Genomic DNA, 27,133 nt, shown 5'->3' with positions numbered 1-27,133 from the left:
GAGCTCGGGTGGCTGGGCTTTCTGCCAGCTGCCCTTGAAGGCTGTTATACCTGCTGTGCTGTCAAGATAGTGTAGTGATAAGAGCTCGTATTGAGCCACACCATTGCCTCTCCTGAGCTGTGAAACAAGTGTGATTTGGTGGTGGACAGAGTGATCTCTAAAGGCAAATGTTTAATCCCCTCTTGTTTGCTTTCTTAAGATGAAACATTTTCATCAACAGCTGTCCACTAAGGAGCCCTGTCAGCCTGCCCCAAACAGTGCAAACTCTATCTTCCAAGTGCTTGTGATGAGGAATTAGTTATAAGTTCAAAAAGGAGTCTTGGCAGTGCAGAAGAGAGGGGTCTTGACAGGTTTTGAACTGAGCAAAATAATAATAGATCAGACAAGCCTGTGCTTCCAGCTGCTCTTTGCATCCTTGCCTCAACAAGATGATTACCAGTTATTTAAACAGAGTCGCAGAAATAAGGGAGGCTTGTGGTCGCCTCTGTGCTAAGCATATTGCTACCTGGAGCATGCTAAGATGGTTACCCTGGGTTTTGTGGTCAGAGGCTGAGGTAAAATAAAGGATGGAGTGAGGAAGGCATTGTTCAGTTAAGTAGGGAGGGAACAAGTGCATTTCTGTTTGAGTAATTGAAAAGGTCTGGCCTGTACCTTCTTCCCTCTGCTCTCCAGCACCAATGGCTTCATTCCCTGTGGTGCCTCTCAGCATCCCCTCATGTGCAGACCTCCCTGTGGCTGGGCTTTGTGGGCTGGCTCTGCTAGAGCTTTCTGCTGCCTGTCTGACCCCCTGCACAGCCCCAGCTTGTAACCAAAGTGATGAAATTAATCAACCAGGGATGTTGTTATATTATGGGAACATGGAGTGTACGAATCAGCGTATCTGTTGATCTGTATTTTAGTCCCTAGGTAATCATTAATGTGAATGAAACAATAGACAATGTGCTTCTGTCAGAAAAGGATGACAAAATGTGGTTTCATGTAGTGGACTGAGAAAACTGGCCAGGACTGCCAAGATTAAGGGCCAAGTAGGTAAGAGGTAATTCCGGCAGGGGGAGATCGCGACCACTGACTCACGGACCACCAACCCAAGTAATACCACCTACTCAGAAGAGAACAATGAGAAAGGACAACAGAGCCTGCGCAGTGATTTACATATGAAGCGAGCAAGTTTGTACCAATCACCGAAGAGAATAATATTGAATATGTATGGATGAAATGAATATGTATATTTTTGATTTATAAATCACCTAAGAAGAGTGTGTAAGGTACGCATGTTAGGAGGAGCAATCCCCTGTGCATCCAGTGCTGCAGTAAAGAACACCTGCTCTTTAATACTAAATTGGTGTTAAAGAGTTGTTTCTGATTTTACTGCATTTTTCGGTAACAAGCTGACAGTGCTCACCAGCATTTTCAGGAGAGATGCTGCAGGTGACCCTGGGTGCATGCAAGATGGTGTGCTGTGCCAGGTAGAAAGCTGCCTGCTGTGAGGACTGCTGGGTAGGAAGCTGCTGTCAGCATGATAGGTGGAGATGGGAGTTCATTGTCTCATGCCCTGCCACTATGTCATTGTAGGTCTCAAAAGGGACCAGGCAGCCCCAGCAGGAGGAGGGTTTTCTGGGGAGTATTTGATAAAGCCTGGGAAAAATAAGATGGCAGGGAGGTGTGGCATGGCTTTGCACCTGAAGACCTCTCCTTCCAGAAGACTACTTTTGCAAGGTGTGCTTGAATCACAGAATCCCAGCACGGTGGGGGCTGGAAGGGCCCTCTGGAGCTCACCCCATCCCACCCCCTGCTGGAGCAGGCACCCCCAGAGCAGGGGCACAGGGCTGCGTCCAGGCGGGGGGTGAATGTCTCCAGGGAAGGGACCCCACAGCCCCTCTGGGCAGCCTGTGCCCCTGCTCTGGCACCCGCACAGGGAAGGGGTTTGGCCTCATGTTTAGCTGGATCTTCCCGAGTTCCAGCTTGTGCCCGTGGCCCCTTGGCCTGGCGTTGGGCACCGCTGAAAAGAGCCCGGCCCCATCCCCCTGACACCCGCCCTTCAGGTATTTGTAAGTATTGACAAGATCCCCCCTCAGCCTTCCCTTCTCCAGGCTGGACAAGCCCAGGTCTCTCAGCCTTTCCTCACCAGGGAGATGCTCCAGCCCCTGATCCCCTTGGCAGCTCTGCACTGGCCTTGCTCCAGCAGCTCCCTGCCCTCCTTGAACTGGGGGGCCCAGAACTGGATGCTGCACTCCAGCTGTGGCCTCACTGGGGCAGAGCAGAGGGGGAGGAGAACCTCCCTCGCCCTGCTGCCCACACTCCTTTCCATGCCCCCCAGGGCACCACTGGCCCCCTTGGCCCCAAGGGCCCGGTGCTGGCTCAGGGTCACCTCGCTGCCCCCCAGCACCCCCAGGGCCTCTCAGCAGAGCCGCTCTCCAGCAGGGCCCCCCCAGCCTGTGCTGGTGCGGGGGGCTGTTCCTCCCCAGGGGCAGGACCCTGCACTGGCTCCTGTTGAATTCCCTGAGGCTCCCCTGGGCCCAGCTCTCCAGCCTGCCCAGCCCTCACTGGATGCCAGCACGGCCTGCTGGTGCATCACCCGCCCCTCCCAGCTTGGTGTCAACAGCAAACGTGCTGAGGGGACGCTCTGTCCCTTCCCCCAGGTCACTGATGACTATGTTGAACAGGACAGGACCCAGCACAGCCCCCTGGGGAACACCACTAGTGACAGGCCTCCAGCCAGACTCTGCCCCCTCGATCACGACCCCCTGAGCTCTGTTGTTGAGCCAGTTCTCTGTCCTCTCATCCAACCCACACTTCCTTAGCTTGTCTGTGAGGATGTTATGGGACACAGTGTCGAACTCCTTGCTGAAGTCGAGGTAAACAACATCCACCGCTCATGGATGTCTCACTTTGAGGTCTGTTGTGACACTGATCACCGGGTGGGAGGTCAGGGGTGGGGAAGGGGCTGTGAAACCACCCAGGCAGCTGCAGCTTCCTCTCTGCTACATGACGTAGCTCCCATTGCAGGCTGACCACCTGCATCCTGCATGGGGAGGGAGAGAGGCTGGGAAACGGCAAATGATGGAGGTAGCCAGGTGTATGAGTCTTGCTACTGAGGGGTGTGTGCTGCTTTAAGTAACAGGTTACAGCCCTGCAACAGCAAGTACAGTACTGAGGAGAGTATTCAGAATGACAGGGATCCATCTCTGCTGCTGTGCTATCCGGCAGGAGACAAAGGCTCGCTGCAGGGCAGGCATCCCCGGATTTAGGAGCGTAACAAAGCTGGTCCTTATGGGTATCAGTGAGGAGACCTGAATTAGCAGCTCATCCCTTTAATCCCCTTTGAGAGCCCTGAGCTTTCTCATTCAGGGCAAGGAGAGGCTCATTTGGGTTGTGTCATCCTCTCTGGTTTGTGAACTCAGCTTTTATGAAAATAGCTTCCTCTGAATTTGGGGCTGCCAGGCCTGCTCCTCAAGCATGCATCTCATCTATAGGCGTATTGGGGAACTTCACAGCTCTGGAGCTGGATGCACACCACTGTGCTCCTGCAGAGTCCTTCAGCTGTCAGCGGAGTCAGGCGCTGGCAGGGAACAGGTGTGCTGTGCCATTTTCTCCACAGCTAAGTTGCAGCCCATCAGAGTTCATCCAAGAAGCAGTGACATTTTCCTAGGCCAGGAGCGCATAATTTGCATTTGCATGTATTTATTCACAACCAGTTCTCCAAGGGGAGGTTTCTATGGCAAAGTAACCAAGAGCGAATGGAGGAATAAACACAGATCCCACAGCTGCTCCGCTGAACCAGCCTGTTTCAAGCCATGCTTTATCTCCAGCTCCTGGAGCTGCCAACTGGCAGCCAGGCATCACCAGTGATTAGCACAGAATTCCCTCGCAAGGGGCTGAATGTCTCATCTCCATTCGGCTCATTAGCACAGCTCAGACCAAACCCACAACTTTCAGCAGGGCTAGAAACAGGCTGCACAGAGCCTCCCTGGGGCTGGGCCAGGGACACCACAGGGAAGAGCTGCATCAGTGGTGGGCTGCATGCTGGAGGTCTTGCCTCATTTTGGGGGGGTGCCACTGTTATGGAAAAGCTGTGAAGATGCCTTGGTGCAGAGCCTTACAGAGACAGTGCTCAGAGTCAAAAAGCACCCCTGCTCCCTCTTTCTAGACATACCACTGACTCACCAGGCGGCTCCAGGCCTTCGTTTAAATGCTTCGTGCTTCAGTTTTCTTCTTGGCACAAAGTGCTGCTCTGCTTAGACTGTAGGAGTTTAAGCAGATCTTGCTGACATTTGAAATGCTTTTCATTTTGCTGAAAGGTATTTTGGAAGGAAAAGAAGAAAAAGAAGGAATTAATACCATCTCTTCCACAGCAGGGGAGGAAACATACCACACAGAGAAGGGAAAAATGAGTTCTGGGAAAAGAGGCAGGTGGTGACCTCTGGAAGCAGCACAGCCCTTCTCTCAGGAAAGGGAAAGGCCACTTGAGCAGCTCTGTTTTGCCTTTTGCAAAACAATCTCATGCTCCCCAATTATAGTCTTTGCCGCAGAAATTACTCCACTTCTGCAGATTCACTGTAAGGGCTAACAAGTGGGTTTGGGAGACAGCTGGGCAGGGGAGCACGTGCCCCCTTCCCACCTTGGGTTGTGCTGGGGCCTGGCTACATCTGCACTCACTGTTCCCCCTCTTCCTGGCCAAGCATCATATTATGGCTATCTCAGGGCCCTTTCTCTTCCACTTCCACTGGGAAGGGGCGGCTAGCACCTGGCCATAGCTATATTTGCTTTACCTTGTATGTTCTGCTCTTTTTGGTCAGCAGGACAAAGACTTTACAACACTTCTGTTTGTAAGTTAACAACATGAAGGTTACAAGGTCCTGTTCCAGTGACCGGGGTGCGAACAGGACTGGGTCCAGCATTTGCACTGTCAGCAACAATCAGCACAGTGTCTCTAAACCCAGCTTTCTTCCTCAGAGAACTGGATTTATCCGGGGCTTTTGGTGGTTGATCAGAGACACCGATACCTTCCAGTAGCCTCACATTCTTGGTCCAAAGGGGATAAATCACTTGATAAATATCACCAAGTTGGTTCTTGCAACATCTTGTAAAATCAGCAAGAAGCATGAAAGGTGTATCTATTTCATGTGGATTTATGTGGCTTAGTATATGAGTTGCTTGTACATGTTGAGACTCCCAGAGAGGATCAGCAGAGGAAGGCAAAGTTACCGTTGTTAATTTAGAAGGGCCAGGACTTGTATGGGTTTTTACATATGCCTGATTTCTTTAACTCTTTCAAAAACATATCTGCTCTCTGAATTCCTGTGGGGACAGATAATTGAGAAGACTTGACTTACCAGCTAAAGTCGGATCAGTTTACTTGTATCAGCGCCTTGCAACACGAAGGGCAGCAGCCTACCACAATCAACCTTCATGTTTCACTGTCCTTAAGGGAATTAATCACTCTCACCAATGTGAATGGTACTTGCTAATCCTCTCCCCCACTGCTCAGGCACTGCATGAGGACTCCTGGTTTGTATTCTTGTAGTGTCTGGGCTGCTGGCTCAATTTATGAACAACCCAGGTACTCAGACTCCACAGTGCTTCACCCTCATGTCCAAGAGAACTGTTTATTATGTTTACATAGAGCATGAGCAATGTGGAAAACACTAGAAATATTGCATCAGTGGTTTGGTTTTTGGACAGCACTGGAAATGGTGATGCAGCTGCTCACGTCATGTCTGTATTATGAGGTATGCAATACGCCATGAGGAGCCAAAGCTTTGCGCTTTAGTTTGGGAAGTGCCCACCTCTGGCATGTTCACTGCTTGCTCCTCTAGTGCCACAGTTATGCACTTAGCTGTCTGCTTTTCCTCGATTTCACTTGGACCTTGTAATTTCAGTACAAAAGCACAGTTTTTGCAACCAATCCTGCTAATCCACAAGACTGCTCTCCCTCCCTCTTCTCCCATCCCATCCCAACTCATCCCATCCCCCATGTCCCACCAACACATACCTCCTTCCCCTCCCTCTCACCCCGGTCACACAGCAAATATCCTGATGCTGCAGTTCCAAGCCATGTGTCCGCCCCAGCCTATGCAATCCAATGGTTTCTGACCAAGTCCCTTTGTTCAGACGTTAATGCAAAACACACAATAGGAAAAAAACAAAACAAAAGGAGCCAGACACAAGAGGGAGACACACTGCCGGGCTCCAGCTCTGGCCTCTGAGCCCTTCAACTAAGCTCCACAACAGCTAGACTCTTGGGGTACCTCCTTTCACACTCAAGGCTGCAGGTCCCAAGGTTTCCAAGGTGCATAGGAAAAGGAAGAAAGGAAGTAAACTACAAGCCTGTTTCTGTTTTAGCTTCCCCCCCATCCCTTTCCCTCAACCCAATGGCTGCTGGAGGATATTCTTGACTCCGACAGGTCTTTTCCCGTCTTCCAGTGAGACCCTGCCTGGGGACCAGGTTCACTGTAAGTCACTGGTTCCTCTCTGGAACATGGGCAATGGGTTTGGCAGTGAGGGGAGGGAGCGGAGCATGTTGTGGGGGGACAACAGGCTTTTGTCTCACAGCAAGTGGGGGGGAGATGTCAGGGAAGGTGAGAGAAGGAAGCTGGTAAAGCTGGCCCTCTGCTTGCTGTTTGTACTCAAGACTTCTCCTTGGGGCGGCTTCAGTGTGCCAGTGCCAGCCTGTTGTCCAGTCACCTCTCGCAGCCCTGCTGAGAGAAAGCACGTGGCGGGGTGCTTCCTGGTGCTTCGTCCTCTGGCTGGCTGCCCTCATGCCCGGTGGAGATCTCTGAGTCGCAGTCGAGCGCCTCATAGATGGTAGGCAGCGTGGTCTGCTGGCTGAGGCGCTTGCGCAGGCCCACGAGCAACGGCTGCGGCATGGAGGAGACATCCACATTGTTGCCGAGGTCAACCCAGGCCAGGCAAGGGAACTTGTTCATGTCCTTCATGGTGTCAGTCAGCTCCTTCATGGTCGCCCGCGTCAGTCGGTTGCCATTGAGGGAAAGGTGAGTGAGCTTGGGCAGTGCCCAGAGGAAGGGCAGCAGCAGGCGCACCATGTCATCATTCAGCTCGGTGAAGCTCAGGTCCACAGATGTGAGGTTGTCCCCGTTGTTCTGCAGGTAGTAGGCCATGCGGTGGACATCCCGCATGGTCAGGGGGATCCCTGACAAATCCATGGAGTCCTGGCTCACCTTCTTCTGCAGGCTGGTCTTCAGGCTAATGATGGAAAGGGGGAGAGAGATCATTAAGGGTACCACTCCCATTCATCTCTCACCAAAGTGACAGATCAACTGGAACAGGGAAGAACTCATTAAGAACATGGGCTAGAACGTTAAGCAAAGGGTTAATGGAGTTCATTTGGGAAACAACACAAGGTTTGCACCATGCCTCCAGGCAGACTCTGTCCTAGGATTTTCCTGTGTGTTGTCAGTACTTACACATAAACTTTGCCAAAACTGGCTAAACATAGGATGTTACAGTGTCTTCCACTAGCACATTTCAAAGTGTTTGTATGTGCATGTACAGACACTCATGCACAGAAAGCAAAAATAACCAAGGCAAGCAAACTTTCCAAGCACACTGGTTTGGACTGTGTGTGGGCTGTTTGTGTGCCACCCCTCCAGGTGACTACAAAGGTCTGTTACAAACAGACTGTGCTGCATGGCTACTGCAGACGACAGCAGTGTTAAAAGGCTGAAAAATGGATATCTTATCAGGAAAACAAGCCATAGGAAAACTGCACTCCAGGAGTGTATTTACTGTATATCCCTTTAAAAGCCTTCCCAAGCAGCACTTAGTCAGTAAGCAGCACCAGTGGCTGCCTATTTGGGTCTCTGTGGTCAGCAGATCATCTGGGGTCTGCTGCAGCTGTGAGGAGGTGGAGAGGGCATAAGGGTGCTAAAAGAAATCTAGAGAGATGGTTTCAGGCATTTCTTTTGCTGTCTACCTGGCAAGTGAAGTGAGGAGGAGGTGGGCAAGCTGTACAGCAGGCAAGGCTGTGCTATGGGGTTGTTGGGTATGCAAAGGGAGTGGGATGTGGAGTTTTAGGATGGGCTGTGGTTTTGTGAGAGTGCTGTGAGAAGTGGGAGCTGTGGGGCTGTAGGAGCTGGTGGGGATGCATTGCAAGGTTGAGTAGAAATATGTGTTGGTGTAACATATGAGAGCCTAGTCCCTTAGTGTAAATGATATTAGTCTTGCTGTCCTTTCAGACATATCTAGCTTTAAGGATATGGGAGCTCTAGTAGGACCACCACTAGTGTCATTAATCATGTGGTCAGTGGGTCTGTAAGTGCCTTGTTGAGCCTCGGAGGAGCAGGGTGGGTTAAGAATTAACCACCAATTTGAAGGTGCCCACTCTTCCTATCTGGCTCTCTGTAGTATCCTGCACACCTGTGGCACAGCCTGTCCCTGAGAGCAGCGGGTACATGGGGATGTGCAATTTCCTTGGAGGAGGTGGCAGCACCGCAGGAGCGCCTGTGGCAGGTGAGAATGTCCCTGTGAGCCTTAGTGTCGCCAGGCCCTTCTGCAGTTGTGAAGAGGGTGTAATGCTGTCTCTGTAGCTTCATTTTACATGTGCAGTTTGTGGCATCCTGGAAATTTCAGTCCTTAATAATCTCCTATGAGCATGTGGTAATACAAGTGAATGAATGTGCATCAGTGCAGGCAGCAGCCATTCATGGACACATTCAACATTGGCAAACCTGTAGCTGTGCTTACTTGTCGGAGCGTGAGGTTGAAAGACCTCGTGGCCTGCCCTGTCAATTCTTAAGCCCACAAATTCATGCTCTGCGTTTAGCAGCATTTTGTTGAGGCTACTTCTATGGGTCCTTGTGCTTCCTGTGAGGATTCACTGTGTAAGACTGAGGTAGCATCTGCAAACATGCATTTGAGCTAATGAGCTCTCATGGTAGAGAGGTAAAAAGAGTGTGGAATAACTTACTTTCAGACCTAAAGGTTTAAAAGAGCTTTATGTATTATTTACTAAATGTTTACACTTTACATGATCCAGACTACTCCCCAGTGGATCACAGGACGGGCACGGGGAGCAGTGCTTGTCTGTACTGTCAAATAGCAGAAACTGATGTATTGGTGAATTATAATGGTCTGAAAGAATACAAGTGAGTTCTCCAAAGGGCCTTCACTGGAAGATTCTCTCCTATATCAGGGCCCTGGAGACAGGATTGTGAAGAATTAGTCACAACCACATTGCCTGTAGCAGTGATGCGTTTCTCTCAGCTGCTGCAATAGTAGTAGGAGCTGTGAACTGTGTATGCTGCACTCTGGATGGCACTGGGCGAGCCTCCCTTTTCCTGATAATCAAGGAATGTTTGCTATCAGCCCAGGCTGCCTAGGCACTGTATTTCTCCAACTCTGCTGGAAAAACAATGTGTGCCTTTGTTTTTTTGGTATAGTTTGACACAAACAACAGGCAGTGGTGTAGCAGAACTTGCCACAAAAGAGGGTTCACCTTGTAAAAAATCTGTCAGGGACTAGCCTCACAGCTGGGAGAGTCCAAGGCATCCCCTGGCATGTTATCCCTTTAGCTGTGCTAGATGTTTTATATGGAGTACTTGTTCTAGCAAAACGAAGCATCAAGTGCACAGTGGAGGTGTGCATCCATATTGCTCACACTAAGAGGGGAGAAATGAATCTTGAGTATAAACCTGACTGAACAGGGGAAATACTCCCCTAAATCTGGTAGGGGCTGGTACAAGAGATGAGACAGAAGCCTTCTTTGGCCTGTACTGGTTTAGAGTAAGACTTTTTTTGGGCATGTGGGGGAATACAGGGTAAACAAGCACAGAAGCAAGCTTATAATTAATTCAGTGCATGTTTTGTGCAAACACAGCCTGTGACTCCTGGAAATTCTCTTCCCCAGTGCTGTCAACACATGGCAAATCTGGGTGGGGTGTAGAAAGGCGACATAAATATAGGGATGCCCCCCCACCCCAAGCCTTATCTGAGTTTGTGCAAAGTCTCTTCTGACCTTCCTATTGTAAAGCTAGAAGGACCAAGCCTTAGAGCTCCCAGTCTGCGATGGGAGCCAGGCTGGAGTGGGGCCCACTGGAGGGCACGTCTGAGCTGGCACCGCTCCCTCTGCCGGGCCTCAGCATTCAGGTGCCGCTTTTCCTGCTGCATTTGCAACAGCAGCTTTCTTAATTGGGGGCAAGTCTGAACGGCTCTTGGGGTCCCCTTTTGAGTGGCTTGGCTCTGAGCGCAGACAGCGAGGAGTGAGAGGAAACGTCAGAAGGCCAAAAGCAACGTGCTTGTCTGCCTTTCCCCGTGAAGCCTCCCCTCCTGCTGACTGCTGTGCGGGGACTGCAGCAATAAGTCACGGTTTGTGCTCCGACCAGAGCAGGTACCTTCTGCTGCTCTTCCCAACAACAAGCCAATACCCCAGGGAGGCCTTAATCGAGCAGGCAAATTATCTTCCTGTAATTGATTCTCCAGACTGGACTGCTCCTGGCTGAATGTGCTTAAACCCTCCGGCCTCCTGTCCTGTGCCAGGGCCCTCCCTCCCTCCTTTGCTGCCTTGTTTTTCTTTCCTTTCCTGTGTTTTTTGCTGCTTCCTTTTGCCCTCATTGCTGTACCTGCCAGGGTGGCTCTGGGCCTCCTGCCTCAAAACTGTGGGTTCCTTCTTAAACAAGTTCTTCTCTTGCCTGTAAAAATGCTTCTTGTAGGGATGTGTCTGTAGAAGCCTTGTGCTGGTGGATGTAGCCCCTAATGCCGCAGCCAGGCCCTCGGCTTTCTGGTAAGTGCTGAAGCATGAGACTTGCTGCGCCATGCATGCTTTGAGTCCTGGCAGCTCTCCTCCTTGCCTCCTTGGTGTTCCTGTGCAGCTCCAAGAGGGGCAGCTAAACAGCATCTCTGGGGCAGGGCACAGAATAGCTGACCACTCCTCCTTCTCCGTTGCTTTGTTATCCCCTGTCAGAAAAGCGACAGGGAGACGTGGGTGGAAGCTTTACTCTGAATTATCTGACACTTGGTGTTTTTTGGAGCTCTGCTAAACTCTGTTTCTTCTGGGGTGGGGCACGATACACAGGACCCCAGGCTCTTAGACACTTGTGCAACAGCTAAGAAAATGCCAGGTTTATTTCCAGGGAAATGGGTCATCTATTACGGCCTAATTTCTACAAGTAAAATAGGCTTAAAGATTGCTTCAGCTGCAGAAGCTTTTTTTTTTTCCTTTGTGTGAGACAAAACAGCTACTTGGTGACATGGCTCTTGATGCCCATGGGACTTGTGGGCAGAGGACTGCAAAGCACCGGAGGCTGGATTAGCCTAATGCTACAGCAACTGGTGCTGTGTGCAGATTTATAACTGTGGGGATTTGCGTCTAACAAGGATCTGGACCCTGGGTGCAGGAAAGCAGACTGTTTCTATTATCTGCAGCAAGCTTAGAGAGGAAACAAACCCCCACTCCCTTAGGTGCTGGAGAAATGGCTGCAAGTGAGAAATCCTGTGAAACACTGAGCAAGAAGCAAGGGCAATCAGCAGCCGGTCTCCTACTGCCTGCCTGGAGCTAGATGCAGCGTCCAGCGAGGAATGGTGCCTGCCTGCCCCCCGTGTACAAGGGATCAGTGCCCTGCTTGCAACCCCAGTCTGGCCTTCCTGAGGGAATGAGAGCTCTTCTATGTATGTTGCCTTCCTTCTCATGTGAAACAAGTCATTCCTTGCATCGTTCCAAACTCCCTCCCTGTGATCTGGCCTTTCTCCCACTTATCCCTTCCCCAGGTGCCACCTCAGCTCTTCAGTGGGTGTTAGCCAGCAGTCCCCAGGGTGCACCATGAGCCTGGCCATGTGAGATCCACCCAGGATCAGTTCAGGCAGCATAGTGGTCTGAGGAACTTGCAGGTATTGGAAGAAGGATCTTTCTCAATCACAAATGCAGGCAGGAAAGGGATGAAACCATGTTGTGACTCCCTTGGTTTTTTTCTGGGACAAGAGTCCTCTCGCCACATAAGGCCCAGTCACTGTTCCTGCCTCCTGGGAACCCAGCTAACGAAAGCAAATTCGAAGCTGTCTTGAGATGAGCCAAAACAATTGAGAGGGAGCTGAAACAAGTGAGAGAGAGCACCAAAACAATTATTTGCTAATTGTTTGCCTCCAAGGCCTGTCCCAAGGGACCTAACCCTTAGGCACTCTCCAGGTCCTTCTTTGAGTCCAGAAAGCTGAGGGCTCAGCACATTTTTTTCTGTTGTGTTTTTTTTTTTTTATTAGCACTGAATCCTTTCAACTTCTTTCTCATCAGCTGATTTCTTTGGCTGCTGGGAAGGGATGTAATGACTCCTGATTGTTGCTCTGGTGGGACTTGCAGTAGCCACAGCAGTGCCTCACCTCTCGTTAGCTTTGTGGGGTTTGGAGGAGCTTGTTCAGCCTGAGAATGTTCAGGTTCCTGGAGTCCCAGCCTCATTTCCTTGTCTCCGTGCTATGGAGAGAGGCTGGGAGGAGATACGAGCCAGATAAGATTTCAGTAAAGAAGCATGCCTGCTAGTCCCTACCTGTCTCTTTGAGGAACTACCAGCTTTATCCCCCTCCCCCCTCCTATTTTTATATTTAATTTGCCTCCAAATGTAAAATTTTCTGATGCCAGAAAGTCCCATCACTGTGCGTCCCTTCCTACATTAACAGGTACTGCCAGGAGTGGCTAATTAGTAATGAGTCGGGTATCTCTTGGTTGCTCTTTCTTGCATAGAACCTAGTGACAGGCATGTCTGGATGGCTTCTGTTCTCTGAGCAGTGATTTAGAGGATGGACTCTGGGCTTTTTAATTGCCTACTTGGCATAATCTGTGTGCTCTGCTTCCCTGTGGTACAGGGTGCTTGCTGTGCAGGGCTGGCTTTAGCTGCCTCTAGTGAGACATGAAAGAGAATTCTCAGAATCACTGACCTAGACTAACCCAGCCTGAGCTGTACTGAGGCTGGGCCCAGCACCCCTGCAAAGATGCAGGCAGTGCGCAAACAGGCCTCTTCCATGGGAAGTCCCTCAGTTGCATCTCCATCCTTGTACCTGAGTTTATTTGATCAACTGTGGGGAGATCCCTCACCATGTGAGAAGGCAGTGCAAAGGTGGCCTTTCTTCTACCCTCCTCCCTCTGCAGCTGGAGTAGGATGTGGATAACTGTAGGTGATGATGCGGCTAAGCGCCTCTCCTCCTGGCTCCACTGTCACCTTCACTCTGTCCTTGAAGGTGTGTTCAAGAGAGCTGTGAGCCCTTGGCCTTCCTCCTGCTGCCACTTGATCCATTCAAGACCTCTGGTTGTTTCATCTCATTATTTAGGTCTGTCCTAGCAAAGCAAGGAATAATGCTACCTTCCTCACTGTAAATGTCATGTATCAGCCTATGTTCTTGTCAGATCTTCAACTGGGTAAGAGTTAAAGGTACAAGCTCTATGCTGATTCCTTTTAACTACCATCTGCCACCCAGCTGCTATTATTTTAGTCATTGCCTCTATCAAAGTGTCCTGCTTCTCCTGCCTGCCTTAGACTTTTTCCTTCTGATCTGCCACAGGGCAGTGTCAAGCTGCTGGATGACCCGTTCTGCCACCTCCAACAACCTTTGCAGATGCACCTGCCTCTCAATGCTGCTGGGAACCCTGATCGCGGGTAGTGTTTGGGTGTCTCTGCCCTGTAAGATGAGGGGAGGGGACGTTCCTGCCTCCCTCCACATTTTAATCACCAGGTCATGTCTGGTCAGCTGACATCTCTGCAAGCAGCAGCTTCTCAAAAACATTGTGTGGGGCCATTTCTGTACTCCCATATGACTATCGCCACGTGACTTTAGTTAACTGACTGGCATTCTCTAACTTAGCTTCCTACCTCTAAAGCAGGAATGATGGTGCCTATTTACCCTGTTGCATAAGGGTGACATGAAGCTCTAGTTACTATTCACCTCATGCCATGCGAAGGCTAGGACCTAATCTGCCAACACTGTCATGTGCAGCCCTGAGTGATGTTTTTTGGGTGGAACAAAAAAGCCAACCAAACAATCCCCCCTTGAAAAACTAACCAAACAAAAACAAACAACCCACAAAGATCCAAAGCCTTTGAGAGCTGTTTCCTTGAGTCTTCTAGACACAAGTGCTTTCATTGCATTTTAAAAGGGCATCTAATGCTGCAATGTCTCAGCAATGCACATCAGTGTCTGAGAAACAGAGAAATGAGCCCAGAAAGCATCTCTGTTCTCCACCCAGCTTTGGATTAGCCAAGATGTTTCAAAATAAAATTCACTCAGATGAGCAAAGTAAACTTGTGGTGAGACTTGTGAAAAGGAAAGCCTAGATGCATAGTTTGGGAGTTAACTCCATGCACACAGCTGCCTTTGCCGTTCTGGAACAAGTCACTGAAAAATCTGGGATTTTTTTCTGTGCCAGGAACATCCTGCTTGTAAAGATCACTTTGTGTTTTGTGGATTCAAGATTAATTCTTTGGACTCGAGAAGGAAGTAATTATACTCAAGTAGCCAGCTCTGGGGACAATGCAAGTGGAAGATGCATAAGGTTCCCTGACATGGCTTTGCCAAGAGAGCTCAGCTGTAATTCACGGCTTCTTGACTGCAATACTAGGCTGTGATCTAGCTCTCCAGACAAATGCTACCTTCCCCTGGTACCCTTCTCCCCCTCCCCTCTGAATTGCAGTCCAGTATGGCTTTGCACTCAAAAGGTAGTAAGCTCCTTGGATTGCAGGGATGCAGATGGTGGAATGATCATTTATCTAGATGATAGACTTAGATTCTAAGTCTATATTAGAGATAGACACTAGAACATGTAGTTCTGCAGTGCTGATTTAAGGAATTCTGAAGACTTCTGAAAACAAGAATTAATAACATCCAAAAATTCTGCATCTGTCAAAATACCACAGAATTGGTGTTAATAGTCTAAGAAGCCTATGTCTGTGGAGAAGAGCATTTCTTAATCCATTACTCTTTACACTATAAATGTCAATTTAATGAGAAAGCAATCCTGGAGTTATGCAATACTCTAGGACATATTCTGGTCATTAAGTGTGAGTGATCTATATAACTGTAAAATAGTGCTAATACTGAATTCCCATTAGAATATAAGGGACTGACAATTGTGCAGTGAAGTCATGCTGGTCCCTATTGTGGAAATATCCTCCAGCATTTGAGTTTTTAATTTTATAACCTCCAGTAAATCCCCCAAGAGCTCGACTTCCCCATTTGATCAGGCAGCCAACTGAAGCAGGGTCAGCCGCAAGGTGGGGTGCAGGCTGTTAGCTGACCTGAGACAGGATTTTGCAGGAAAGAATTGAACCCTTTAAGAGCAGCAAACCTGTCCAAGCCTCACCTGGACAGCTGAAATGTACAATGAAGGGTTAGCAGTGTCTGAGGCAGACAGACACTGTCAAGAGCCCATGGCCTCCCAGCATTGCTTTTGACAGTTTAATTAAGCGGAGACAGCAGACACAGCACAGGCTGGATCTCTCCTCCTTGCTTCAGATGCTGTTGCACTGAGTCTGCTGTGCTGCAATAAGCTTTCTCCTTCCATGTTTTTGTATGGACCTTACTTCTGGCTTGGGGTATTCAGCTGACTTCTCCCCCAGACTCAGGGTCGGGTGCCATATATAGTCACTTCTGTCGGTAGCTCTTTAGAGGAATGGCTAAACAGGAGGAACAGCAGTCCACTGTGTCCTGTGCAAGGCACATAGCACCCTCGCTGCTGTTGTAGCCCTGGGTTGAATACATCAGTGTTTAAGGTGGTAGTGGAAGCAGGTGGGACCTCTGGCTTTAGTGGGGAGCTGGTTTGCAGTTAAGGAGGTCTAGAGGAACATATCTGTGCATATCCAGAGGCTCTCACGTTTGTGAATATTTAGCATCTTGTTTGGCTCTATAGCATAAGGCTATTCCTGCTTGGTGGAAGTATGGTTGGTTCTATTAAAAACCAACTAAGAGTTTACAGGCCCAGATGTACCGGGATTGCTATGTATCGAAACAGGAGTGCTTGAAGAAATGTATCTTAGCCTTTCTGCTTTACGAGTTCATAAAGGCTCAGGTTTGTACTAGCTGGATGCTTTGGATCCCACTGAGAGTAGATGGAGATGTAACTACAGTTTGTTTTTGATGTGCTGGTTTGCTATTTGGTGGTGGGGAGGAACACCTGATGAGTGATACAGCTCCAGTATTGCAGATCCTTTCCACCTCCCATATCACATCTCCATAACAGCCCAAATGTAATTAAAACCTGGCAGATGCTCTGAGCTCTCTGTATAGCTGGGCTTGTTAATTATCTCCTGCACCCATCTGACATGCTGCCAGAAAGCAGAAATCACATTTCAGAAGAGAACAAGGGGGTCCTGCATCAGCTCTGTGGAAGCCAAAGCCCAGGACGCTGCAAAAGCGAGAGAAGAACTGAGTTCCTGAATGTATTCTCCTCACACTGATTCCTCCCTGCTGTCCCAAATCCCCACTAGATTTTAGAAATGCCTTCAAAGTATTGCTGTTACACCCATGCTTTTTGCGGACCTTTGAAGGCAGGAAGGCTGCAATACAAGGGCATGGATTCAGAGACTACAGTAAAATATTCCCACTAGCAGACAAAAGTGTAGACTTCAGATCAGGTAAAAACAGCCTGGCTGGACAAAATCAGGCCCTGATATCTCAAAATGAAACAGCTATTTCTTGCCTTCCTGCTACCAGCAACATCCATTTTCTTGCAGCGCCCTCGGATGCCAACTCTGCAAGCTGCCTTTTGCTGCAAACTGCAAACCGGTTCCTCTCCAGTTTTAAAAGAGGAAGCTCTGCTGTTTCATATTTAGTCAAAATTTTGTGCCTTATGTAACACTGTGCAGATGGGCCTGGCAGCCAGGCAGGGTCACACATTTTAGCCCTATATTTCCCTCCATTGCACATTGCCTTGCTCCCCTCTCCCTGTTTGTGCTCCCATGCTCTGTACCTGGCCAGCACTTTGGGCCTGACCCCCCTGTGTGCAATCTGGGCTCATGGGGCCTCGTGCTCTTCCTCTGGCCACAGGTCTGCTCTCCATGATGTTAGTAAGTGATGAGTTAGCAGCAGTGATGAGTTTCTTCTGCTCTTTCCAGGCTGTGCAGCCAGAGGGAACACCTCCAGTTTGACTCTCCAACTGGAGAAGAGGCTTGTTCTGTCTCAGAACAGGAGTGTGGGGGCAGAGGGTTGAGTTAGGTAGCAGCAGGGAGGGATTTCTCACTTAGAAAACCAGAATGAGGCTGGCTTTCAGTAAAAGGGAGCTTGGAAAGGAATGGAGGCAGCCACCTTCTCTAGAGCTCTCCCTGCTTCCAGCACCCTCTAGCTTTAAGCCTCTCTTCCCTATCTTGGGAGGGGATGAGGATGAGGTCAGACCTGCTCTCTGCATCTCCAGTGCTCTGCAGGGTCCCATAGGGAAAAGGCCATCTGAGTGGGTCTGGAAAAGGACTTGCTCAGCTCTGGTCCCTTGGACTTTTTCTGTGCTGTGGTTCCCACCTGCAAACTGGCACAAACCGCCCTGCCCTGTGGGGTGCTGGGGATGAGAGCACTGAAAGTCACAGGGGGCTCAGATTCAGTGGCAAAGTGGGGCTACAGCTTTGAGAGGCAGATGGCCTGAAAATCATGGTATTAGGGATTTTATTCCTTAAGACGTACTGGGGGTCTGCCCTGGAGTCAGAACGAAAGGCACAATGGAAATGTCAAATCCCATGGGGGGTGCTTTAAGTTGCTGGCACAGGCATCAAAGACTCTGAAAGTCTCAGGAAAGCCCAAGGCCGTTCTCAGAGTGCTGCTAATTTTGCATTTCTTTTTACCCAATCCTGCATTTATTCCTGTGAAGCTAATGGGACTGACATAAGCTCCTTTTTTCTTAGTCGCTTCTCTGTTTTTTCTTCAGAATGGGTGATCTGTGTCTCAGGGACAGGCTTTGCTTGAAGAAAACAAGAAGGGGTGGATTTAGAAGAAGTAGGGATTGCTCTTCATCTGATTAGAAAGGCAGCAAGTGTCAAGGAGAGAGCAAGTGTGGGTGTCTGAATATGTAGTAGAAAGCAGTAAGTAGCTGTCTTTGGCCAATGTGCCTTGACTTGGCTTCCCCGTGTGTAAGACTCTCCATCATCTCCAGCCCTGGCAGAGAAGTGGGAGGTAAGTAAGGTTGGCCAGCTCTCTGCCAGCCACCCCAATGTGGTTGCTACTGAATGGGGTGATCAGCAGCCCTTCATAATGGGAGACCTCCCCTGCAGGCAGGGAAGTTACACTGGGATAGACAAGGACAGAGTGGGATGCAGAGCTGGGGTCCGGCTTAGCTCAGCATGTGGGTGCGTGTATCTGGAAGGCTGCCAGCTTTAGCAATGCTCCGAGGGCCAAATGCCCTGTGAGCCCTGCTCGGAGGGTTGTCTGTACTGTGCAACCATTGTTTCAGTGGGACTGATTTCAGTGCACCTGGGAGAGGTTGAGGAATGGTAAGACTACATAAAAAGGAGTAAACAGCAAACCAGATTGAGAGAGGGGTGTTGGCACTGACCCTATGCTGTTTGGCTGAGGTTTTCTAAGAGACTGAGCAGAGCCTGCCATGCAGGTTTTCAGCCCTGCCCTTCTCTGAGAAGGGCAGTAGTGGCAGACTGGGATGGTGCTTGGCTGCAGCACAGCTGCTCCTGGCAGATTCTGCTCGGTGCTCATCCACACTGTCCCTGCCAGGTTGCTTACCACACTTGGGACTTCCTCCGGGGCATACCGTGCCGGTGCCATTTTGAGTGGGGAGTTAGGTGGTAAATCAGCTGCCTGCAGATCCTGTCCGAGGATTTCCAGGGGTCATATTCCTGAAAGCAAAGGGACAGCTTAGCCTCTGCATGTACCACAGCAGAACAGGCGGCAAGAGGGAGGACAGAGGAAGATGGGAAAGAAACAGAGGTGGTAGTGGAGCAGGGAAATATAGGGGAGGAAAAGAGGATGAAAGAGGAATGGTGAAAAGGCCTGAGATGCCTCTGTGCCACACACCATCTCCTCCTGGGATGGAGGAGGAGGAGTAGGAGCTCTGTACTGCCAGGAAGGACCCCAGCTCTGCTAGCATGTTCCTGCCCAGAGTGGGGCTACAATTTCACACCCTAGCAAGGAGCAAGTGGATCTCAGAAGAGGGGGGGTATCAGGGGTGCTTGACAATGTGAGAAGGGCTCTGTGCAGGGACCCGCTACACCCTTTTCAAAAGATCTCTGCTTTCAAAAAAGCTCAATGCAGTGACATCATGGGTGCCTCAACTCCTCACTGCTGTACCCTCAGCAGCACCCATCTGCAGCCGGGCAGACAAGCAGCCAACTCATTGTGTTACAGGACTATGCTAAATTTCTATCCATTACCTTGTTGCTGTGCCTCCCAAACTCTAACTGCGTACTGGCTTTGGAAGGACCCCTCATGTGGACAGGTCAGCAGTTGGCACCTGTGCCCCATTCCCCAGATGCTTCTTGCTGGGAGAGACGTGCCCTGGGACATCCCTGCTCTTCCTGCAGTAGTACCCTGACTCTGTTCCCTCCCATGCTGCAGCTGGGAGATCCCAGGACAGGGAACCAATGAGTTCCCCATATTCCATCTTACTTCCTTGCAGCCCATTCTGCTCCTGGAGGTTTGAGTTCAGGAGCTTCCCAATGCCAGCAGTTCCCTCCAGCCCCTGCAGTAACTCATCAGGAAAAGATGGCACCAAGATGGTGGCTACTTCACTGGGTTTATTTTTGCACGTGTTGTCTATTGCCATGACTTTGAACAGCACCTCTCTTCCTCTGGTGAAGTAGAATGGCAAATGGCAGCTGTTGAAGGCTGGGATTACTCCCCCCTCTAGCATATTTTCAAAATGCTGAGACACCTGCATTCCCATTCCTCAGCCCTCTAGCTGTGGTGCAACATGTGCATTTAGGAATTTGATAGGTAAACATACAGTAAAGTTGTCAGGGCATATGCTAACCGCTTGCAATAAAGGGTAAATTAAAGTGCTGTACTGTGATCCAACAGCTGCACCGTGACTTTCCTAAGCTGTCACTGATTCAGCTGAACTCCTCAGGGATGCGCTGCCAGCACGTGGCCATTCTGCTGTGCCAAGTGGAGAGGGATCCCAGCCTCTGCTCAGCTGAACACCTGCTGATCCTTGTCCTAGCTCCCCTGGGAACCCCACAGGGACTGGCCTGTGCCATTGGGTAGGTGCCTTGTTCTGGGCTACTACTGTACTGGTAAGGCTGCATCTGGGACCCTGCTGTCACCTACAACAGCAGACCCTTCCAAGGGGGTGCACATGCATAGCAGGCCTCAGTGCAGAAGCTGGCACGATGCTCCGCAAGCGTTTGTTGGCTCACAACTAAGAATTACCCTCCTGTTCCTTCCCCTGTCCTCACTGATTTAATTTCCACTGACAAACTGGGAATTGCACTCAGCCTGCTCGCCTGTAATGCAGTTACACCCACCAGATGCTCAGCCAGGGTTGAAGAGGGGACACGGTCTGATGATGTTTGTGCTGGGATGGATGCTGGTCCTGCAGGGTGCTGAGTGTCTCCAATGCCTTAATTAAACTCCTGTTGGCTTTGAGGGGCAGCTCAGGTGCTCAACGTCTTCCTTAGGAATGGGGAAAACACTATCTATATAATGGTGTGTGTGTCAGTGCAGATAAGCATGTGCATCTATAAGACATGAAAATAGAGGGGGGTCAGGTATATGCAGGTATACAAAGACTGTAGTGTGCTTTCTGCTAGGCATGTGGGTACTGGAGTAGGGTAATGTCCCCTCATGCCACCTCTGCACAGCATGAGGTTGGAGATGGTCTGGTAGAACAGCTGGAGATGAGGTCAAGTGAAGTATGGGTAAGAGGTACTGCTGCTGCAACCCACCCTCTTCCTTTTTAGAAGCTTGTAATATTTGCACAAAAATTACACTTGATTTTTGAGGTTGCATTGCAGCCTGATGATGAAACTTTGGGTAAATGTAGTTTGGATATTGAGACGTGACTGGTTAATTACTATCAGAGAGCCTCAGGAGATGGCAGAACAAGGTTAGAAATGCCACTAAAATCTACACCAGGCATTCAGTGTATTCCCTAGGGTGCCACTGTTTGCTCTGAGCTGGATGTACTTAATATCTCTCTTTGAATAAAGAAATTCACTCTGTTGCTCTCCTTGTAAAGCAAACACGACACTTGCCAAGCTTGATGAGCAAATGGATGTATTACAAATCCAACTGTTTGTGACGGGAAAGGGTAACACAAATGGATGCTGATGTTGCAGTGGGACTGTGGTATCTGGGGTGTTTGTCTGCACTCAGCCTTGCCTTCCTTTGTCTCTGCTCTCCCTGTTCTCTGAAGGAAAGTGTGGAGCAGTGCAGAGATACCGTGCGCATAACATCTGCTTCTTGAACCCTGAGTTGCAATATATTCCTTCAGCATCATTCTTTATGTGGAGATCTGGGAGGTTATAGGGGGATATAGTGCTGGGTTAGGGCAGTTATGTATGGCAAAGGGCCTGGGAAGAGAGAGGTTCTTGTCCTCCTCCTGCAGAGACACCAGCCTGGGCAGAGGTGCAGAGATCTCTGTTCCCCTCTGCAGACCCATAAGCACCCCATAAGCTAGCTGCTTTGAACCTCTGTGATGCACCAGTGAATATGGCACCACCATCCACCCCATATATTTTTATCTGGCCTGTACCCTATCATCAAGTTTTATTGGCACAAAAAGTAAATTCCTGATTTCTGTGTGCATAACCACCCCCTCCTTCAGTTGCATTCATGTTTTTAACTGATTTCTACAGAAATATGCACAACAGTCTATATGCTGCCACTCCAAGGGCATACACTGGCTGGTTCTGAAGGATTGCAGAGCACCAGGCAGCACCAGCCACCCCATTAGGGCGCTCTCCGCATCAGTGCGAAGTTGTAAAACGTCCACTGAGTTGAGGGAAGGGCTCACCTTTTTAGGACACTGCAGATCTCTAGCAAGGCTCATCAGCAAGTCATGGGAGATGGGATCCACCAAGTTGAGGAAAGTTGCATTTTTGTAGAGCACTTCATTGAGGAATGTTCCTTCCAGTCCTAGGTCCTACAAGAAAAACAGAGATATGGCCTCCCTTGGAGCTATAACCATGAGTTGTTTTGAAACAAGAAAGTAAATCCCATGAGGTGCCAGCTGGTTGCTTAGTAGATGAAACTATCCAACAAAGGTGAAGCAGCTGTGTCTGACCCAGCATTACTGTGATGGGGAACGTGGACAGCCAGAGAGTTGAATGAGATGCAGTGTTAAGCTGAGCTAATCATCTTAGGGACTGACCACCTTGTTTCTACTTACCACAGGAAGGTGAGAGTGGTATCATTTCCAGGCTGGCTGAAGCCCAGAGAGAATTAGCTCCAGAGAAACTTACAGTTTTGTCAGCTTCTGTGTCAACCTGCTGAAGAAGCCAAGCAGGAAGGCTGGCTCTAAACCTGCTGCTCCAATCTTAGCTTTTCTGGAAGAATCAAACCTTTCTCAGGTATTTAGATACGGCCTTCCACACTGGTGGTCGCTGGCTGACCCATCAGTTTGAGTTTAGCTGTGCTTTGGATTTCTCAGGAAATGCTACGCATTGGCAGTATTGTCTTTTGGGTGTAGTGGTAAATTTATAGGTAGCTCTACACAACAGTCCTGGGGAGTCCTCTTCCTATCTTCCACAGGGTGAGCTAGGGGAATATCTGGTCCATGCAACTTACCTGCATGGACCAGGGTATGGGGCACCTTTGGACATGCTGGAAGAAACCTCAGCATCCTTGGGAACAGAAAGCCTCCCCAGGGGCCAGATGGGTGACACTGCAAAGAACTAAGCTGTTTCTTGCTAAGAGGAAAGCTAATTTCTAATATATGACGTAGTTATCACAGTCAGGTGATACCACACAGCTGGGGGGGTGGGGAGCATCTGGGAAAGAGATCACATACATGAAAATACCCTGAGTGCAGAAAAAAATATACCCCAGGAGTAGAAATGTGGAACAATAAAGCTCCCTAATAGGAACAGTGCTGGGTTTGATTCAGTTGACAAGGAGGGCTCAGTTGAGGGAGGAAACAAGTCCTATGCCAATTCTGTATGCTGCTGCCAAAAGAAATGAATAAGCAAATGGGTGCCCCATATGTTTGCACTGCTCTGCTGAATGTGTGCTTCAGGCACCTCCCAGTGAAAGATGCACTGAGAGCTCAAAAAAAAAAAAAAGGGAGGGGGGTAGACACATGTATCACCATCAGGGAAGGAGCCATAGGTGGCAGAGGTGTGGGATCTTAACCCTAAGCAGCAATCAAAGCCAGTGCTGTATCCATTCTCTCCTGCTCTGGATATGCTTGGATTGAGCAGAGAGCACAATATCAGAGAGACCCCAGCTACAGATCTGGTGGAGAAAGGGAGAATAAACCAAATGCTTCACAGCCCCGTCACTGTGTGTACACAGATGATACCCATAAGCTACCAAGGAAGCCAAGCAGTGGATCAGTCCTGAAGGACAGACAGCCACAGCTGGATGTGAGCCAGGAGCATACCAAGGCATCATGCCAATGTCTCCCTTAACAGTAAGGCTTCAGGGAAATGGAGCCTCCTACGCCAAGTGTAATAGGCACAGATGAAGAAAGCTGCAGAGAGGTTGGCATGGCTGGGCATGCAGCAGTGGATGTCAGAGCAGTAATTAAACTCCCCCAATTGGAGCTACACCATTAAGATGAATCTGCAGACCCATTACAAATCCTGCCTGCGAGGGTTTTATAAATAATATAGCTGTAAATATCCACATCATGTTGATAGTCCATAAATTCTTAGCTCAGGGGTATTTTCTGGTTCATCTCACTTGTTTCCCTCCCCTTCTCTCATACTTCCTGGAAAATTTTGTACCACCTAAAGGGTGACTGCAGACAGCGGAACATTATACGTCTTGCCAGTTCAGTTGACCTAGTGCTGTTATCTTAAAAATTACCCTTGGCCGTTGTCTCAGCACAGGGAAAGCAGATTGTACTAGACCTTTTGCTGGTGTAAGTCTGATGTCTCCCCTGGCTTCAGCTGAGTGATGCCCACTTAAACCAGCAGGAAAGCTGGTATGTCTTGCAGGTGGGTGTTTCTGAGACTGATAAGATGATGTGCAATGGAGCTGTCTGAGTGTTCCTGTACGATGCAAGTGTACATGAGTGTACACCTGTGGTTTGCAGTTGTTCTCTGTACAGTCTTCTAAAATGCTAGTATCTTGCATATCTGTTAGCAGATTGGCTTCTGGCTTCTTGCTTGCTTTACTTAATTGCACCTCCCAACATTCTAGAAGCACTCCACAGCTCTTTGGGATCTGCAGATCATAGGTGAAAAAACACTGGCAGGTACAATTACATCCTGCGGGGTACATCTGCAGGGCTGGACAAGGTCTGTGTCTGCTGGGAGCAGCAGGCTGCCTTGCAGCAGGAGCCCATGTCCTCCGGTCTGGCTGAGCATGTCTGCTCATTTAGGGAGGCTGCGATACTGGTCTCACCGTTGCTCTGTTGTCTCTGGGGTGCTTGCACCCTGGCTCAAGGCATAGTGACGAGGTATGATGTTAAATATTCTGTCCACCAGAGTGAAAAAGGTATCTCTGTTTTTACAGGTAACAAACAGACCCTCACTGGGACACATTAATCTGTGACTCCTGAGAGCGTGTTACTGCCAAGGTAAGCCAGTTTGTGTAAGGAAGGACATGCTGGGGACCAAGCTAAGGGCTGAATTTAGTTGAGGGAGGGAAATTTGTAAATGAGAAAAAAGGATGATCATAGTACTCTTTGAAGCTGACATTGGACACGTGGGGGGGACTGGTTCTGATTACATGACCCTAGCCTGGCTGACAGCTGCGTTTAGGCATTGAAGGGTGCAATACGTGTTGGCAGTGTAGCCCTCTGTCTCTGAAATCTCTGAGCACAAAACTAACTCTTTGGTGTGGTGTTGGATGGGTTCCCATCTTACTTGGTGGAGGAAGGCTGTGTTGTGACTACAGGATGCAGTCCCAACTGCTCTGTCATAAGCAGATGAACAGCGGGTCACCGTTTTGACACAGGCAGGCAGAGATGGGGACCAGGAATAACAAGGGGAACCGGAAGAACAGTGGACAAAACGTGAGTGTTCAGGACACGGTAATTCCCAGTGCAGATGCAGGGAAGCCAACTGCTTAACTGATCCTGAAAGGAGCTGGCAGGCTGCATTGAAAGGAGGACTTAGAAACAACCCTCCATTCCAGATGGCCCTGTGACTTAGCATTCAAGCCCTGGCTGTTCACAGCTGAACCTTCTGGAGATCTCCAAGGTCTGTGGGGGTTTTCAGTGCCTCAGTCTCAACAGAGGTGGGGAGCACTATAGAAAATGACACTCTAGTTCTGGCCTCTGGCATACGCTATGGAAGTCTGTTCATGTTACATTGCCACGTTCGTGAACGGAGTGGTTGCCTCTCTTCACAAGCTTCTTGTAATAGTGCCTTTCCAAAACTGCCTTTGAAATCTGATTCAACCCTTGTCTGCCATACCAGTGCACACATACAGGCATTCTGCCGAGGGTTCATCTATCTATATGTGCGGCAAGAAGAGTGTCTGTGGTGCTGGTAACAATCCTTGTGTGAACACTAAGGCAGTGGATGGGAAAAGAGATGTAATTTTCGTCCTGTAAGTTCTTATTAATGATCATGCAACTTGTTAGTAGCCTGGGGCACTGATGGCCACTGTTGGATGTGTTGTAAAACCCAGGATGTTCAGAGCAGAGACAGGGCTGTTAACACAGCTCCCTGCAGCTGGTAGGGTGGCTGTAACAAGCATCCCAGCAAGCCAGTCCCTGCTCCAGCATACTCACACTAAAGGTTACTTGCCACTATGGCAAGAAACTCAGTATGTTCCCAAGATGAAGTAGGCCATTATCTAATGAAGTAGCATAAGCAGCTAAGAACTGATGGTGTTTTATGTCAAAATCAGAGGGAGGATTTGTCCCCAGCACTACCGATTGCAGAGTTGCCTGCAGTTTGGGGGAGCTGAGTTTGCCTGGAAAGTGATGGAGGGGTTGGCTCTGTTCCAGCAGCAGAGCTCTGCCCTCAGCATCAGTTAGGCACCACGCTGTCAGGACTCTGGCTTTGCTGTTCCTGAATGGTGGCAGACAGAAGCAAGCTCCCACTGATACACTGACCCCTTTACCTCTCCTCTCAGCCTAGGCAGTACCAGAGATCCTCTTTAAAACCATTTTGGGTGGTCCCAAAGGCAGACCTTGGCCAGCCTGGCTGGGCAGGTGGATGGGGATGCAGCAGTAGTGGGATGGCAGTGGCTTTTCTCTGGGGTGCATCGCTCTTGAGCACACCCAGGGCTGGCACGGAGGGGCGTGGATAGGGACAGCTGCGGCTTGGACACCCCTTTTCCTGCCTGTAGCACAAGCCCTCCTCCCAGCCCCTCTCTCCCTGCCCCCGGGCAGCCGGTCGAGGGGACACGGGGAGGTGGCGGGGAGCCAGGGTGGGTGTCGCCTCCCCGCAGCCGCTCCTGCCGCGGCCGGCGGGGACCGAGTGGGGCTCCCGAAGCGCCGGGGCAGGGAGCGCTGAACAGCGGCACAAAGAGCCGCCCCGCCGAGGAGGTGGGCTGCAAACCCTGGCTCCCAGCCCTGCACGGCGGCGCGGGGGGCTGCAGACCCCGGCCCCGCCCGCAGCCCTTTGTTGCGGCCCCGCTCGCCCGTCCGCAGCATGTACCTTCCGAAGCAGCCTGAGGATGTGTACGGCGTGCTCCCGCTTGCGCTCCCGGAGCGTGGCCTGGATCTCCCGCAGCCACCCGACCCGCCGCACGTAGGGCGCCGGCGAGGCTTTCCGCAGCACCCCGGGCAGCTTCTGCGGGTGGAGGAGGAGGGAGGAGAGGTGGAAGTCGCCCCGGCCGGCGCAAGGCTCCTCGGCGCTCTCCTCCTCCAGGCTGCTCTGCCGGCTTGCCCGGGAGCCCATGGCCGCGATGCTGCCGCGCTCGGGCCGGGAGAGGCGCCGGGGAAGGCGGGGGACCCGGCCGGCCCCTCCCCGGGCTCCCGGAGGAGCGACGCCCCAGCGGGGTGTTCTTTGCTCGGGTCCCAGTGCCGCGCAGCCCCCGCCCCCGGAGGCGCCTCCTCCGGCTTCGCTCTGCCGGGAGGTGCTTGCTGGAGAAGACCGAGAGAGAAGCGGATCCCGCTCCTTGCATCCAAGCGTTTTGGGGAGCCTTTTTT

At 50.2% G+C, this 27,133-nt stretch overlaps 2 protein-coding genes across 3 annotated transcripts in view; one reads left to right on the top strand and one right to left on the bottom strand.

Moving 5' to 3' along the window:
* Positions 1–5,329: 5,329 nt before the first annotated feature.
* LRRC75B (leucine rich repeat containing 75B) lies at positions 5,330–27,017 on the bottom strand. The gene is made up of 4 exons (XM_064465878.1): positions 26,640–27,017; positions 21,875–22,003; positions 18,646–18,758; positions 5,330–7,203 (listed from the first exon to the last, which is right to left on the bottom strand). Exons 1-4 carry the CDS (start codon positions 26,880–26,882, stop codon positions 6,681–6,683), a joined length of 1,008 nt encoding a protein of 335 aa, XP_064321948.1. The 5' UTR covers positions 26,883–27,017; the 3' UTR covers positions 5,330–6,680.
* Positions 10,097–27,133, top strand: part of GGT1 (gamma-glutamyltransferase 1) — a 62,616-nt gene continuing 45,579 nt past the window's right edge. The window contains exons 1-2 of one of the 2 annotated variants that reach the window (XM_064465873.1): positions 10,097–10,323; positions 24,541–24,604. The gene's annotated coding sequence lies outside the window, so the exon portion shown is untranslated. Of the gene's footprint in view, positions 10,324–10,604; positions 10,739–24,540; positions 24,605–27,133 lie in introns of those variants that run through there. The other variant, XM_064465872.1, reaches the window with a different exon arrangement.

Source organism: Phalacrocorax carbo, chromosome 15 (genome assembly GCF_963921805.1).
Source record: "Phalacrocorax carbo chromosome 15, bPhaCar2.1, whole genome shotgun sequence".
Lineage (NCBI taxonomy): Eukaryota > Metazoa > Chordata > Aves > Suliformes > Phalacrocoracidae > Phalacrocorax > Phalacrocorax carbo.
This window is presented reverse-complemented; position numbering and strand designations above follow the sequence as displayed.

Excerpts from the sequence above, each read along its gene's own strand:
- LRRC75B (XM_064465878.1), bottom strand. The coding sequence starts at position 26,882 with ATGGGCTCCCGGGCAAGCCGGCAGAGCAGCCTGGAGGAGGAGAGCGCC. Across the intron at positions 22,004-26,639 it reads TCCTCAGGCTGCTTCGGAAG|GACCTAGGACTGGAAGGAAC; the intron begins GTACATGCTGCG and ends TTTTTCTTGTAG. Across the intron at positions 7,204-18,645 it reads CGGAGGAAGTCCCAAGTGTG|CCTGAAGACCAGCCTGCAGA; the intron begins GTAAGCAACCTG and ends TTCCATCATTAG.